This window comes from Diadema antillarum, unplaced genomic scaffold (assembly GCF_040938485.1).
Source record: "Diadema antillarum isolate AM-2024a unplaced genomic scaffold, OU_Dant_1.0 scf00000145, whole genome shotgun sequence".
Lineage (NCBI taxonomy): Eukaryota > Metazoa > Echinodermata > Echinoidea > Diadematoida > Diadematidae > Diadema > Diadema antillarum.
The window spans coordinates 1,508,424-1,526,318 of NW_027271034.1; the positions used below are offsets into that span (position 1 = coordinate 1,508,424).

Here is a 17,895-nt window from a genome sequence, read left to right on the forward strand (position 1 = left end):
TCCATAACTGGGTAAAAACATCCACTAGGCCATAGCACCCCCTACATATTTGTCTTTTTTTAAAATCTACATAACAGTTACAATACCCACCTTTCTGAAATGCAAGTAGATATATGACCATTTGGATTGGAAGTCGTTTAAACAACTGCATCTCGGATAGTGATGTATCCTTTGCTTCTGGGTTGGAAGGGAGAAAAGACATTTTCACCGCGTCACGTATCTTTAAACACAAACTGTTGGAAAATTTGGAAAATTGTTAAAAAACCTACGAGCAATAACAAAAACCATAAGGGGTATCTAGTCAATTGTAAAGACACACACTCATACACACACACACACACACACACACACACACACACACACACACACACAATTTATACATTAGGAAAACCTGATATGACTCGATTTATTTAGGATACTATACAAGATATTTCACACACGCGCAATTATGGTCGCCCAATATCTTTCTTCTTTGAATCTATGAGATGGACAATTACATATCAATCGTCATGAAACACTCAGGTACTATACCGCACTCTATCCATGCTTAAATAGCGTGACTCACGAAGAGGTGAACATTTGTGAACGTTGCGAACTTTAGAGAATAGCTGTTCTGTTTGTTTATTTGCTTGTTTGTTTGTTTGTTGATTTTTTTAGGGTTCGTAAACAGTTGCTCAAAAAAAAAGCAAAACTGTTTAAGTCCAAATGCAACAAACACTTCCTGTAATGACAGTTTGATATGTTGTCTTCATGTGTTCACAAGATACAAAATAACAACAAGAATCCACATGACAATTGCAAAACGAGTACTTTTGCATACATACACAATAAACCCGTTCATTAAACAATATATCTTACGATCTTGTTTGAAACCTTTCAGATGTATTATTTATGATTTACGTCAGTATTTTCTGGGGGCAAATCGTTTGTTGTATAGGGCCCTATTATTTTTTTTTTCTCTCTCTTTCATTTTCTTTAAAACACAGCAACAACAGCAAACCATGACATCGAATCGGCCTCTGTTTTGGTATTCAGTAGGCTTTAAACACACAAGCTCTCATTGGAATATACTTCCGACATCGTTCAGAAAGAGTAAGTAGTAACTTCAACGTTGCAGAAAGTCTGCTAAAGATTCAATAATATCTGATTTGAAAACAAAACAAAACGAATGAGAGATCAAGGAAAAATTCACAATTTCTTACCCTCCGTTCCACGTGAATCCTGATTCTGCAGTGCTTCGCTATACTTTGTTGCCTGTTTTAGAGCGTAATAAACACCACGCGTTTCAAATGTTATCCAGCAAATTTAATATTGACTAATCCTCCCTGCAAAGCCGCATTACAACCTGCAGATCTTTAGAGTGCAAAATGTAGCCGCCAAATGGCTCCTGAAGTAGTATTCAGTCGCAAGGACGTGGAACAGATTTGAAAAAAAAAATGATTTTGCTTTTGCGTTGCAATCAGAGCGTTCGAATGTGTGCATTACATGTCCATTCATTATGAACAATTTCAGCTATTTCTAATAACGCGAAGTCGTAACCTGCCCTCCTTTTGCAAAAGGGAGCCAGTGACATCGAGTAAAAATGCTACAAAAGAAGCAAACATGTTTTTTGGGGGGATATGCCCTTCAAAATTTAAATTTGTGATGAGAAATAATGTTGGCATTCGTGCAAGTCATATTTTGATGCATTTATGACGATTCGAAGAATTTTAATATTCCCATAGAAACTCTTTATAATGTAACTTGCTTCCTTTTGCCAGAGTATTACAGATTTGTAGCAAACATAAAAAATCTGGCAAAAGGAAGCATATATATGACAATCATATCATGAATATGTTATTTGCTTTCTGTTGCCAAAGTTTTATTGATTTGTAGCAAACATAAAAAGTCGGCAAAATGAAGCAAATGACAATTATATCTTAAGGATGTCACTTTCGTCCTCTTGCCGAAGTATTCTAGATTGTGCCAAAATATGAATAATTTTTCAAAAGGAAGCAAGTGACAATGATATCATGAGGTTATGACTTGCTTCCTTTTGCCAAAGTATTTCAGATTTGTATCAAACTTGAAAAATTGTCAAAAGGAAGCAAGTGACAATCACATTATATGGATGGTACTAACTACCTTTTGCCCATGTAGTTTATATTTTGTCTTAATACAAATTATTTGGCAAAGGAAAGCACGAGACAATCATATCATGAGGTTGGAACTTGCTTCTTTTTGCCATTTTTTCATGTAATTTTGTGCACTTGTTTCCTTTTGCCACTCGAATTTCTTAGAAATGGGCCACAATTGTAACTTTTTGATTTTTCACTTCAATAGAGCATGCCTCAATTATTGTATTGATTATATTTGGTTATATTTTATCATAATTATTTGATTATATTGTACCATACAGAAAAAAATACAATGAATGAATGAATGAATGCCAAATCAACCAAAAAAAAAAAAAAAAAAAATCCATAGAAATGGCACTTGCTCCCCTTTGCCAAAGTAGGGCAGTATACATGCCATGCTCAAATTAATTACCCTACGACCTTTTTGTATGCTCACCCAAAGACTGACCAGCAGCCAGGATGTGAGAGAGAACAATGCTAAATCGTTGAATATAGTTCATTTATTAGGATATCAAAATCTGATATCAAAATGCAACTGGAGACTGGCTTAATGGGTATAAAACCATGATTCTTTAATTTTCATGCTGCACTTATCTCATGATAGTTCAAATGCATTTATCAAATATCAGTTTCAATAGCTTGACAAAAGGTACCTCTCGTCTAAACACTATGCCGCGCCAATAAGATCACAGTTTGCTTTTCGGAATGTTCAATATTCCGAAGGTTCGCCATGCAGAAAATTGGATAAGATTATGACAAAATTCATTTCAGTCACTCTTTGAATTGATTGGAATTGTCACATTCTCTTAACCTGTTGAAGACTAGTCCCGAGTATACTCGGGCAGGTGTCAATGGGAAATGTGTGTTGTAGCAAAATCAGCCCGTCCTCAACGGGTTAACACACACTGACACACACACACAAGTACATACACAAATACACACATACTGATATATATATATATATATATATATATATATATATATATATATATTATATCACAACTTACTATCTTTTTAATATGAAGGTAAATGGAAGTCATTTCTTCCTGCAAATGTACAATATTGAGCTGGGTGGTCATATTACAGCTTTTAATAGTGGTTTAATATTTTATTACACGGCCTCTAAGAATCCTTGTACTACTAGACGCGAAGTCTAGTAGTCTCTTTATCTCAGTCTCTTTATTCATTTAAGCATAAACTTAAACTAGTTTTTCTGAATTCATATCTATAGCTATTCTTCAATCCTCCTCGACATTCTCTGTTCATACTTCACATTACTGACATTATCGATTATGTAACATGTGCCTCGCTCGTGATTTCTGTATTATCTCCTGAACTTCCTTTGTACACATTTGGTATCTCTGCTATTGTACACTGCATCTGACTTGTACCTCGCTCGGGTGATCACGCAACTCTCAAGAAGTCTGTGCCGCGGATATTGTTTTCTTTGGGTTTTTTTTTCTTCTTCTTTTTCTTTTTACTTTTTGGCGTTTATATTTCTCCAATTCACAAATTGTCATTCCTTTAATTACATAACCAAGTAAGAAATAATCTCACATCCGCATCTGGGAATCTACACCCTACAAGCAATGCTTCTATGTAGATTCCTCATATTTCACATGTTTTATTGTCTTATAAGCTGTACTTGACAATTCATCCAGGCCTTTGTATTGTGATGTTTATGTTTTATGTATTTGTTGAAATGTGGAATATGGAACAATAAAAAAAAAAAAGTACGTTGGCGCAGGAGTCGTTCACTTGGCTTTGAAGCATCCCAAACTAACTGTGATAATTATACCTCAGCACAAACCCTCTTCAATTTCATACTATGGCCTGTAGTCATTTACTTCTCTGTATCTGTGTTTCTTAATTTCCATTGCATATAGCATATAATATTCACATGTGAGAAAGTAAGGAAAAATCGGTGCGTAGCTTTCACATCTTATTCCTCTTACTGTTCCTCCTTTTTGGAAAAGTGCAAGGGTTGAAAAATCAGCCGGGAACCTAACCCTTGGTCTTTGACATGGAATGCCAACGCCTTAAACCGCTCTGCCACGGAGACGTCTCGACGTTCAGGGTGACCCAGGCTCGATTACCCGACGGACTAAACTTTCAAGTCTTTATGCGCATCTTCCTTTTTGGGGCAGAGAGTTTTGAAGGACAGCCTACCGCGTGCCTCAGCTGTATCTTCTCATGAGATTTACGTACCGGTTTATTAGGATAACGTTTTTGATAAAGAATATGTATATATATATATATATATATATATATATATATATATATATATATATATATATATATATATATATATATATTATATATATATATATATATATATTATATATATATATATATATATATATTATATATATATATATATATATATTATATATACATATATATATATATATATATATATAATGATGTATTATCATACGTTGCTGTTATTGTGAACTTGAATAACAAAACAAACAAACAAACCAAAACAGAAAACGTCGAGTGAACGAGTGAACAAAATTAATCATTATATTTTTCCCCTGAAAGAACAATTCCACACATGTCTCCACTTTTTTACAAAAAAAAAAGACCACAAAAAATGAATGAGAAAGTGTTTATTTTGGAAGATTTTTTAGTTTCAAAGATTAGAAGAATAGTGTGATCAGGCACGACATTGCCTTTATGGTCCCCTTTTCATTTGATGAAGTCGCTTTACACAATCTTTACTTTCATACCATAAACAAAGGAGTGAATGAAGCATAAAGCTACTGCGTTTTGAAGTCAAACAAACGTAAAATCGAATCGGCTCAATGAACGCGGAAAACTTCAACTGTATCTGATAATCTCTTTATTGTGGTTGCTACAGTCTTACATCGTGTGTGTGTGTGTGTGTGTGTGTGTGTGTGTGTGCTAGTGAGTGTGTGTCATTAATTGCACGTAGCACACCAGAGTGTGATAAAGCACCTGGAGAGGCCCTGAACTTCAATACCTCTATTCTGAGCAATGTTTATTTGGTTTGTTTTATTCAATCTAGTGATGAAAGTGCACCCATTCTTATATATATATATATATATATATATATATATATATATATATATATATGTGTGTGTGTGTGTGTGTGTGTGTGTGTGTGTGTGTATGTGTGTGTGTGTGTGTGTGTGTGTGTGACCGTGCACCACTTGTGGAACAAACAAGAGTCGCGAGCACTGATTTTGTGTGAGAGCCGAAATAGGTCAACCAAGCCAATCTTGACTTTTTTCATATTTTCTAAAAGAGCAAGTCTTCTCCTATTATATCACACTAAAGTTTGGGATCATAGAATGAAAAGGAAATTGGGATTCTTAGCAGCTTTTCTGGAACATTTTGGGGTAGAATAGTGTGATTAGGTGCTTCTTAAAGAGTCCTCTTCTCATTCTTAGAAACCTTTTCTGTGCTCATCGCTTTCAACTCAAATACTTTTAGAAGGGATGACGTTTCTACTTTGAAAGTTGGCAATGATCATAAACAGAATGTGTTAATAAAGCTTGCACAAATTCAGCTTAATCTGATAATCCCTTCAGTGTTGTAGCCCTGGTGGTTATCATCCTGTTGTTTGGTCCATTCATCGCACAGCTAGCGCGGCTTGGTAAAGATTAGCGCTTGAATAGACCCTGTTCTTCAGAGCCTCTTTTCTCAGTTCACACTTATCCAGAGTGTTTAGTTTCTTGTCAATATTTAGATAGGTTAAGAGAGTCCATTCGATTGAGTTATATATCATTTTAAAGCTGAGAGTCTACTCTTTCAGAATCTAACCTGGCGCCTTTTTGTTGGTTTTATGGTGCAGGGTTGCATGATATACACGATATATATATACATTGTACATGCATTCCGTGCATCACAAAACGAACAAAAAGTCGCATCCCTTGATTTCATGTGAGGACTCAAAAAAGGTGAAATGGGTCAGCCAAGTCAATCTTGATTTTTTTCATATTTTCTGAAAGAGCTATCCTTCTTCTACATCATTCTTAAGTTTGGGATCATATCATGGATGGGAAAGTATGTTTTCAGCAGTTTTTCTGCAACCCATTTGGAGGGAGAATAGAATGATCGGGTAAATCTATAAAGTTACCTTTTCATTTCTTGAAATCCTTTGCACCCTCTTCACTTCAAATTTTAATAACTTTTGAAAGGATAACTCTGCTGCTTTGAAAGTTAGCATTATTCGGTCCAAATCACGGACAGAATGTGTTAATAGACCATGCTCAATTTCAGCTTAATGTGGTAATCTCTTCATTGTTGTTGCTTCGGTGGTTTACTTCCTGTTTTTTTTTTTTGGTCCCTTTCATTGCACAAAAACGACTTTTTCTTCGTTTTGTGATGCAGGGTAACAAATGGTCATTAAATAGTAAACTTAATAATGAAAAGTTATTACAAATGAATTGATACATTACAGCAGGTTTTACCACTTTACTTTGGGGAATTAGTGCAGAATATGTAATATTTCAACGTTCATTGAGGTAGAAACACAAAAAAAAACCAGTAAGAAAGATATTATAGAAGACAGAAATAAAGAAAAATAGAGGTAGAGGGTTGTATTTGAATTGATTTTCCTGTTTCTTGTCTAATTATGACGTTGCTTTGAGTCGTAAATTTTAAGCAATTTCATCAAACATCATATTATCATACGTAAAAGCAGGAGCGACATGAGTGGTGGCCAGGCAACACTAAAAAATAGACGCCTGGCCACCAAAAGAAACAAAAAAGTTAGGCCGAGTTTTGCTTAAATCGTACTTTTTTCCCCTGTTTTTATATATTTGCATTAAATTCATATAATTCCATTATCACACTTTCAGGATTGTAGTATAATAACATGCGTTCCGAATCAATGTTCTCCTCAGAACGGTAGCATAGCAAGAATATGACAAATGCTTTGCTTTTTGGTTACGGATTATACATAAAAGCAAGAGAATTCAAGACGTAACTCTGGAAAAGAGGGCTAAGGAAAGGCAGAAAGGTGATTATAAGGGTGATATAAGCCTTGTAATTTTTGTAACGGCAAAAAAATGTACGTTGGCATACACTGGGCAATACAATAACGAACATGCGATTATTATAAAAGGCGATACTACTCTCTTTAAAAAAAAAAAAATCGAGTGAAAATATTCACTCCTAACAGAGTGAATAAAAAAAAAGAGTGAATTTAGAGTGAAATTGAAGTGAATTTTGAGTGAAAATGTTCATTTTTCACTCGTTTTAGAGTGACCTCTGGGATCACTCCAAAATCTTCGAGTGATCCCTGAGGTCACTCCATAATGAGTGAAAATGAAAATTTTCACTAAAAATTCACTCCAATTTCGCTCTAAATTCACTCTTTTTTATATTCACTCTCTCATAATGATAACTAGTGGACATTTTCTACCTTTCCGCGCGTGTGCATACGCGTACGGCGCTATAACACGTAATTTGCAAGGGCAAAATTGAACAATGTCTCGCTTTTCTAATACAATCTCTTTGTTGTCGTTAACTTTTTCACTTGGGGCGAGTATCATTTCACAGCGGAAATTGTCTGCCATGTGATAACATTCAAAAGTTTATGACAGGAGCAATGGTCATATTGCACCTTTTGCTTTAAAGCTGTTACGCATTCACTTTTTTAGGCAAGAGTCTATGGGAAATGATTCCAAATCCAGCAAGTTCACGTGCACCTACCACACGCCAAAGGCCAAAACTCGAGAATGCAGCCACGTATCGACTTGGGTCGAACGGTTTTAGAAAGAGCATATACTAAGCTTGACCACCATGTAAAACTCATTGCGATTGGTCAAAAGATCTCGTAGCACTTTTGTGCTAACAAGTTTTGCATAAAATGTAAAATGCCTCCAAATGGAGAAAAACCGCCCATGACGTAATGCGACTATTCCATTCGCAGTTCGGGAGAGTAGTAACTCTTGGGCATTCCCGCGCAAAGAGGCTGACAAGACCATTGTTTCGACTTGAATCGACGGATTTGTTTCCAGTTTCTTTCTTTAGCAGAGTATTTATGCCAATGAAGGTAAGATATATGAGTTCATGGTTCTTATAACGACGACATTTTGTCATTCATGATGGATAATATAGTTAACTGGTGAAATAAAATCCCGAAATTGTTTTGTTCTGCAGTGGGAAAGTAGCGTAAACGCTTAGCTGCGTATAGTCCCACTACGTACTTTATTTATCATTGTGAAGTCTGCATTGGAAACCGGTAAGATTGTGTACTTTTGTAGAGTCAAACTTCAATTTGACGTATTTTATTATATTTTACAAATATGTGGAATGTGTGTGTGCATGTATGTGTGTGTGTGTGTGTGTGTGTGTGTGTGTGCTCGTATGATCTACAGGAGAGACGGGTGACAGAGGCGCGCTGCATATGATGATACGGCCACGCCTATTTCCAACAATGGAGCGATCCCGTCTCGCTCTTACGAGGAGCTCGTGGCCAGTCGGGCGTATAGTAAAGTAAACAAAGCGAAGCGGTGAACGGAGCGGACACGCATGGACTTTTTGTCCAAATCTAGTCAAAAGTTTTCACTATGAAGAGTGAATATTTTTACTCGATTTTTTTTTTTTTAGAGAGCATGGTGTATCCATACATGCATACTGTACACATACATACCTAAGTATTGATGAGTATAACATTCATTATTATTGTGTACCAGTCATGCGTCACTCCATGATAATTCTAAAATAACATATGCATATTTAGGATATCCATAGCCAGGTGAAATGTGCCTTAAAGAAATTCAAATTTAAAAAAAAGCAACAACAGCTAAGGAAAACTAGGAGTGCTAAAGCCGATACAGAGACAGGTGGAAGAAAATCATTTTCCCATGTACATGATATTATTATGTATATGCCATATGACATTGTAAAGTTAAAGCCCGAATTCGCACATGTAGGTAGTTACCATGCTACAATGATCATCCCTGAGCACACGTCCATTGAAGGTCATACAGTCTTGATTGGCAGCATAACGTGGATTGGGCTGATTGTCATCATGATCCCACATACTACTTGAGACGGATAGGGTGCTGCCGACTCGCTCCCATGTGTACACTCCTTCCGTTGCTAAGTCATTCAGACCTATCCAGATCCATGGGAAGGTTGTTATTCCGTAGTGCGCGATAAGAACGTCCTCTCGGATGCTGGATAGCTCACTTGGCGTTTCTATGGCGACCAAATATCCTCCCAGTTCATCGCATGTATCCCGCGCCACCTCCCAGGGCTGTTGGTCCTGGCGGTAGATATAGCAGGAGTCTGGGGACGATGGATCACTAGGGCAGACGATATCTAGAGAACACGCAGGACAAGCCAAACCACGGTTTACACATGCAACATTTTCTTTCAGTGTTTCAGTGCTCTTTTATTAGTGTTGCCTTCCTGTTGAAATCAGGTTTTACTCTATATTTGTAAACGGAATATTGGTGGAAAATTGTAAACAAATTGATATTATTGCCTCTTTTTTTGCAAACACTATTTTTATGGTAAAGGAGAAATTCAACAGGTCCATTTCTAATCGTCTAAATGCAATAACCTTTTCCAATAGTATTTTCAAATTAGGTGATGAAGAAAAATCTACCTCGGGAAAACCTCCGGTTCTAGAAACCATGATTCATTAAAAAGAAAAAAAAAATGAATAAATAAATACCTATGCGGTGATTTCTCAACAGTGTTATGCCCATCGGGCGAACAGTTTTAACCATCCCTCTTTGAAACAGATTTGTGTGATATATTGTGCAGGTGCGTGTGTGAGTATGTAACACATTATATCTCAAATATCTCCTTTCTATAAAAAAAAAATGAACAGCTGGGTTTGCATCTTCATTATCTATTCACATACAACTGATGCTACAAACACCTTGATGAATAGTTAAAGATAGATACCACAGCTTCCCTATCTCACATGCACGTACCAAGTTCACATCTCTTTCCACGAAATAACTCCGGGCACTCGCAGGAAAATTCCTCTATAGTTTCAAGACAGGTCCCTCCATTCAGGCAGGGATTAGGAAGACAATCTGTGTAATGAATAATATTATGGTACATGTATCGATGTTTTTTTATCATTATTATTCTACTTTTGACAAAATATTACCAACCGACTAGGTCATCAAAACAACAAATTCTATTTCAATTACGGGAGCATAATGAAGCTGCGCTAAAATTTTCTAGGTACCTCTTGCGAGCTTCCACAATAATGCTCACAATTCATTTTTTTAAAGGAAAATTATTTCATTCCCAGTAGACTCTGATGCTAGGATTAGGAAAAATATATTAAGTTAGTATTGTCCATTAGCATACATGTCATGTTGCTGTATTCGGGTCAGTGATCCCTTTCTTTTCACAACAATATACATATGGGATTTAAAATCGTGCAACATTTTCGGTTCTAGTTCCATATGGTTGCATTTGTGTATGTTTGGGTTGGTTACGTTTATGTGTAATATGTTTTCTTGATTCAAAGTAAGCTCATCATCAGATACAGCAAACCCAAACCTATCCATTAATACCTCACTTGTATAACATAACAAAGAATATTCGTCTGCTTATGATTATGTATACTATATCTATATTATATACATCTGTATACACATGTGTATGAATATATATATATATATATATATATATACACTCAGCAAAAAGAAAAGTAAGTTCCCCCCTAACATTTTTGGATATATCTCAAAAAGTATTTTACCGATTTTCATAATTCAAACGGAAATGGATAAGGAATTTTATTACTCATAACATGAGTGGCAAATCATTGCCACCAGATATCATTATTGGTGTGAAAAAAAGGCATTTTATGTCAAAATGCATGGAAACAAAAGTTGCACTTTAGTGATTTGCAGTGACTTTTACACAAATAATCAAACAATCAATCATGATTCTGAACATTTAAGCATTGTTTTTTGCATATTTTTCTATCTCTTCCTTTTCATGAGCATACAGTCAAGTATTTGATAATTGATATGTCCACCATCCGCTACAATGACCAGCCGGCATCTCGTCCTCATACTGTTAACTGAAGTTTGTACTTGGCGCTGCTCAATGTTGGCCCATGCTCTCTGCAAGATGCGCTGAAATTATTGCAGTAAAGTGTCATTTTTTCACCTCCTTGCTTGCTTTCCGCTTAATGATATCCCAAAGATTCTCTACTGGATTACAGTCAGGGGATCTTGTAGGCCACTCCATACTTTCGATGCCATTTCCCTCTACAAACTGATCTACAACTTGAGCGCAGGATGCAAAATGGTCATAGGCACATTAATGTGATCAACCCAAATTGGAATTATAAATCACATGGCTTCTCCCAAACTTTTCATATTGAAAAGGCTATTGTTTAAAAAGTATGCATAACATCTGTTTAATAAGGAAGCGTATTGTACCTGAAGAAGTTCCTGAGTATTACACAATTTAAAAAGGTCATTTGCTAACTTACATTGGAAATGTATACAATATGCTTCGTATAGCCTAAAGTGCAACTTTTTTCCCCATGCATTTTGACATAAAATGCGTTTTTTTACACCAATAATGATATCTGGTGGCAATGATATGACATTCATGTTATGAGTAATGAAATTTCCTATCCATTCTGGTTTGAATTATGAAAATCCGTAAAACACTTTTTGAGATATATCAAAAACTGTTAGGGGGGAACTTACTTTTTTTGCTGAGTGTATATATATATATATATATATATATATATATATATATATAATTTCTTATTTTTCCTGCTTTAATCAGGATTATATCAACTTAACAAGAACGGATTACCTTCGTTTTGATATAAAACTTGTTGTTATATAACATATGTTTGAGAGTCAGTTAAGTAAAAGTTGGCATGATAGTATGACAACATCAGAACCACGTAAATAGCGTTAATTATGTAACTTTTTACTTGAGAAACATATTGCCGATCATTGAATGTAGGCTTACTGATAACCATCAATCATCATGTTGTAATGGCAAGACCCTCATGTACTATTGTAATATATTGTTCTGTTACCCTTTATATCTGTAATAATTTCAAGCGAACCGTCTACATCGCCCTCAAAATTAGGCCCACCCTGTGTTCGAAGTTCGGTAAGAGTCATTGTCTTCAGCCGTTCGTCTGCTCCATCCATAGCCTACCTTTTCCATTTTTAACAAACTCCTTCAAAGGACAAGTCCACCTTCATATACAGGTGGATTTAGTGAATGCAGCTATATTAGTAGAACACATCAGTGATTGTTTGGGGGAAATCTGACATTCCGTTCAAAAGTTATGATTTTTTTAAAGTATCTGCACAGTCACTGCTGGATAAGAATACTACTGCAATGTATGATGTCACATGCGTACAACGCTATAAGGAAAATATAAGAGAATTTCACAACATTTTACCTTTTGAAAAAAAAAGAAGTGTACATTTTCTTGAAGCGTCACTGATATATAATAGGGGTAATATTATTCCCTTTGCCTCCTGAAATAGGGAAGTCCACTGCTCTTTCAATATGCGAGAAAAGTGAAAATATGTTGAATTTTGTCTTTATATATTCTTTATATCGTTGTACATTATGTGATATCACAAGCTGTAGTAGTCTTTTCGTCCAGCAGTGACTAAGCAGAAATTTCAAAAATTCATAACTTTTAAACGGATTGTCCAATTTTCCTACAAACTCTTGTTGATGTGTTCTATTAATACTGCTGCATTCAATTAAATCACATGTCTATGAAGGTGAACGTGTCCTTTAAGCACGGAAGTCTCCCACAATAAGACCCGCAGGAACAAATATCTGAATGCTACACTGTATTAAGGCATACCCTTCAAAAAAAAATCCCAAATCATTTAATCACAGCTTTCAAGATACCCCTATACTCGAAGTTTACGTGGTGCTTGACCCCCCTTGATATAGGCATAAATATAACAATGTGTATTCATTATTCTCCCTATCTAAAGAAAGAAATACTGAAAAGTTTGGGATGAGAAAATTAAGGTAATAAATCGAAATACTAAGAAAAATTACAACCCCTCCGTTTTTGGAAAAAAAAATCGGGTTTAAAGACGATAAATTTATAACTTATATTTCCTTATTTTTTTGAATATCACATTTACTTGTGTAAATTCAGAAGTAACCAACCCTCATTTCAAGGATTTAAGGTGTGCTTAAAAACATGTAAAGACCTTGAGTATCGTATTGCTAATAAGAATGAAAAACGTGTACTTCATTTCCGTAAATGGTGATTTGACATATGATGTAAAGGTATGTTATTGCGGTGAGCACTCTGAATGTAGCATATTGAAGCGATATATTTAATGACACAGACTGCCATATGCGCCAATCTGTGGTGCCAGTGGCAGTGGGTGTGGGCCCCCTTTGGGCGTTTGGGGGCATCCACTTGGAGCTCGTTCAATATTGCCATAACTTTTATCTGTTTGTTTTATCTATCTATTGTATTACCGCAATTTGTAACAACGCTCAGCCTTTTGAGAGAAATGGCGTACCACACTTTTTCTTTAAGGTGTATTGTGTATTCCATAATTGATTGGCTCATTGAATATCTGTATTTCCCATAAATGCACCAAGTACAAAGAGAAAAAAAAAATAAATAACGAATAGAGCACAATTCCGAATCATGTAAGTATAATCTGATTGAAAGGCTTTTGTTGCGAATTTTGAGTTATCATAATAACCCGAAATACAAAGAAAGAAAACTACTCATGTTCAGTTGTGCCCTTCATCATAATGACAAATAAAATCAAGCACATATTAAGCAGACTTTCTTCCTTGGCGTTATAAAACGATATGTCGTTTCTTTCATACCATTTGGTGCATTTACCAGTAACCTATATCGAACCAACGGAGACTGGTAGTATAGGCCTACACTTCTGCTCTCAAAATCAGAACATCCTTTCAATGACAACACGATCTATACCCAGGGCAATTACATTTAAGCACAACTGCACTGGAACATCTTACCCGGATGGGCACAGTAGAGGTTGGTCTTTCCTCTCGCTGCTTCGGGAACCATGACGTCATATTGAGGATGGTCACGTGGGACGTATTTAGGTGTTGACCGGACGTAACCCCGTATTTTGTAAGAAAAAATATCCGGGCAAATATTTCCAAAGTTTAATTCCGCGTTCAGACACGTGTCTTCTGTGGTTGCTGCGTAGCAATCTACATCAAGAAGGAATTTCAGTGACACACTAAGGGCTAAGCATCTGTGCGTCATCGGAATAGGGACGGAATTACCACATTTTACTGCAGACTGTATTTGAGAATTTAAGAAGTCGTTTCATTAGGGTTGTTCCCCTCCCCCTTCTTCCTTATGTCTTACTGCCGTCATTCCTTTACGTACAACGATGGTCGGTCTTTCTTCAACGTGATGGAAAATACCTAAATTGTTTACCTTCAAGGAAAACAGTATTTTTGATAATTGTATTGTATACCAATGAATGTCGGTATAATAAGAATTTTTGTTATTTACTGAATGTATGATTGGGAGCCTACGTTTAAAACCAAATATTACTTAAGCATTAATACATGCATTGATGCTGATAGAAAGTGCTTAAAGTGGACAAATTACAAAGTCAAAAAGTCATTCCGTTAAATTTAAGAGGGGAGCACGCATTGCAGTAAAGAGCATTCAAATTCATTTCAAGCTGGCGTTGGAATCTCGGCGATCATTCAAATTCGTGAATAGGCAACCATGTTCCAAATAAATGCATTAAACAACAACAAAAAAGAAATCCGGAATTTAGTTACTTTTTGGGATGTAATATGTGTCTTTTCCCCATAGCTTTTAATATATTGTGATTTATGATGAAGATTATCTATTTTGCAGAATAGTTCCACCTGTTCATTCTGAAATTTGAACTTGGGCTTCATGAGAAGAAATATATAGGCACTTATCCTGTGAGTTTTCTGTTGTATCTGAAGACCGATAATGGCCATAGTATTGGCCTACACATAAACATATAAGGAAAGATTGATTGACACCTTTGGGGAAAAAAAATTCGATTACATTGAAACTGATAACAAGAACATTGTATACGTTTTGTTTTGTGTTTATTGCTATCTCATTGGTTGACTTTGGAGGGATTATGCGAGATCATTGTGTCCGACTGTGTATAAATTGATGCATTTTCATTATGTGGCTAGTGTTCGGACGTTGTCAGCATGCAGTATCATCAAGAAATATGATTAGTTTGTCGCCGTGTTGTTTGGATGCACCGCTGATTGGACCTTACCCTTTCAAATTTATTGAGAAGAAATACAAAGAATACATGAGCACAGAACAATGTAGAACATTTAAACAATCATTATCACACCTTTAGGTTGTGTATGCCCTTCCTCATTTCTTAAAATAGTTTATTTCATTTTTCTTTTTGAATGGATTGCACGAAATAGGAACTTGATCGCCTTTAAATGAAAATGAACGCTATAAACAAGAACGCCGGGACTATCACACGAGTATCGCGTGAATTTGAAATTAAGAGTAGGAAATACAGTGCTCGCATTTGGAAATTGAACGCCCAAGCGTGAATTTGATTTGATGAATACGAAATAGAACTCCCATAAATGAAATAGCTCGGATTCTGAATTTGAATGCCCGAATATTTTCGCTTTGCTGCTGTGTGTGAATTTGAATGCATATTCGTGAAGTGGAATGATAAAAGTATGAAAATAACCAAGAAAACCTCAAATAATGATGCTGAAATGAATGTATATACGCATGAACACACACACACACACACACACACACACACATGTATAAATATTTGTGTGCGTGTGTCTGTGTGTGTAACCGTTTGTACATAATACTATTTTTGACCCTGCATCACAAAACAAACCAATATTCGCACTCCTTGATTTTACGTGTTAAATCGCTTGAATAGATTCTGTATTTCAGATCATTCTTTTCTCAGTTCACAATTTTCCAAAATTGAGATTCGATTTATGCTAGGGGAGTCTATAACAAATTAATCATGTATCATATTAAAGTTTAGAGTATGCTTTTTAAGAAACTCCCCTCAGCTAAAAATCTATGTTTGGCGACTTTTAGTTGGTTTTGTGATGCAGGGTCACATTTTTTCGTTTATCAATGTGTCTATCTATTTATATTAAAATACAAGCTGTTATGTTTGATATCATCTACACGTTTGAAACATTTTGTGTCATATACTCACAGAACAAAAAATGTGTGTTCAACTATGTCAGAGGAGGATGTTCATGGTAAAAAGGGCCGAAAGATTGAGGGGGGGGGGGGGGGTCGGAAGAGAACATCTGAAAATTGACTTGATCATTAAAAGTCACTTTTTTTAAATGTATGACAATACTGAGGAAAAAGGCTTTGCATATAGCTTTTAAATGTACGTGGGAGGATGCAGCCATTGCCTTTGCTGTAACGCTTTAATCACGACGAGACTATTGTCTTTGCAATGAGAGTACGAAAAGCTGAAATTGGTTTGAAATGGACAATTTTGTGTTTGGAAGACGCAGATGTCTTTGAAAATCATTTCTTTTAATAGAGAATGATTATGAAAATAAATTCGCTTCACCAATCAATACCTGAAGCTAGATTTTCGTTCATTTTGAAACATATCCCGAATTAATGAATCATTATGTACCATGTAAATTTTTGCGCATTTCTACAGTTAATACGTAGCTATGTTCCTTGGGTGACGAGGTATCTTCCAAGGGCACTACAGGAGGCTAGTTCGTAATATTCTGATGTATCTTATTTGTTTCTCTTGCTCTTTGTGCTCTCTTTACGTCCCTTTTCTTCCTTTCCTAGCTTTAGTTACTAGGTGGTTTGTTTAACAAGACCAACATTTTCATCTATATAGGGACGTATGCATTACAAGCTCTGCCTTTTCGTAGTTCCCTCACATCTCATGTTTGTATTTTTTGTAATTACGATGCATATGCCCAGTCTCATGTTCAATTGACTGTATCATGTTATTTTAGTTTGAAATGGGGCACAATAAAATGATATCAAAATCAAGTCAAATATCATTTTACCCTTCCGCAGTCTATCAAAACGCAGCCTGCTGTTTTTGCCATTACAAGTAAGTTGGCGCCATCGAGGTCAAAAATTGGGAACTGCACAAGCATAAAAAAAATTGCCGCCAGACGACAATTTGTGACGGGGAGACAAATTTTGCCGCTAACTCCGTCATAAGTCGTCGCCCCGAGCCGGGGGCGACAATTCATGTCGCAACACACGTTACATTTTGTCAAGAAAAGATTCAAGTTCAATACCAGATGACGCGTGTTACAAATTGTACCACCTACGTGATTTAATTTCAAAGAAATGCAGTCGACCACAGCCAAAATGCTGTTGCAGTTTAAAGGTGCTGGATGTATAATTAGTTACACGTAATAAAAGATAAAGTAAGTGATAGAAAGCGGAAAAAAAACGAGGGGGGATGGTGGTAAGGAAGAGACATGCAGGTTTTTCTGTGTGTGTGTTTGTGCGTGTGTGTGTGTGTGTGTGTGTGTGTGTGTGTTTTACATTTTAAACTATTTTATTCGAGACTGAGAATGTATTTCGTTATGACTAATAAAGTACGTTAATTTTGTAATGCAGACTCTGATTTGTTCGTTTTGTCCTCATTTCTTATCATTATTTTCATTTCTTTAAAATATCGTCATTATTAATAATCATTGTTAACATTTTTATACTTATCATTGTTATCGTAATTGTAATGATAATTATAATTATTATGATTATCATCTTCATTATCATTTCCAACAGCAAGTATACTCACCTCTCTGAAAG

General features: G+C 35.7%; 1 protein-coding gene across 1 annotated transcript; it reads right to left on the reverse strand.

The window, feature by feature from the left end:
• Positions 1 to 9,003: 9,003 nt before the first annotated feature.
• LOC139721548 (CD209 antigen-like protein D) lies at positions 9,004 to 14,139 on the reverse strand. Its single transcript, XM_071632864.1, has 2 exons — positions 14,088 to 14,139; positions 9,004 to 9,419 (listed from the first exon to the last, which is right to left on the reverse strand). Exons 1-2 carry the CDS (start codon positions 14,137 to 14,139, stop codon positions 9,004 to 9,006), a joined length of 468 nt encoding a protein of 155 aa, XP_071488965.1.
• Positions 14,140 to 17,895: the final 3,756 nt, after the last annotated feature.

Bases quoted from the DNA above. Each gene is read 5' to 3' on its own strand.
- LOC139721548 (XM_071632864.1), bottom strand. From the start codon at position 14,139: ATGGTTCCCGAAGCAGCGAGAGGAAAGACCAACCTCTACTGTGCCCAT. The intron at 9,420-14,087 runs GTAAGATGTTCC...CGTGTTCTCTAG, and splicing joins CCTCTACTGTGCCCATCCGG to ATATCGTCTGCCCTAGTGAT.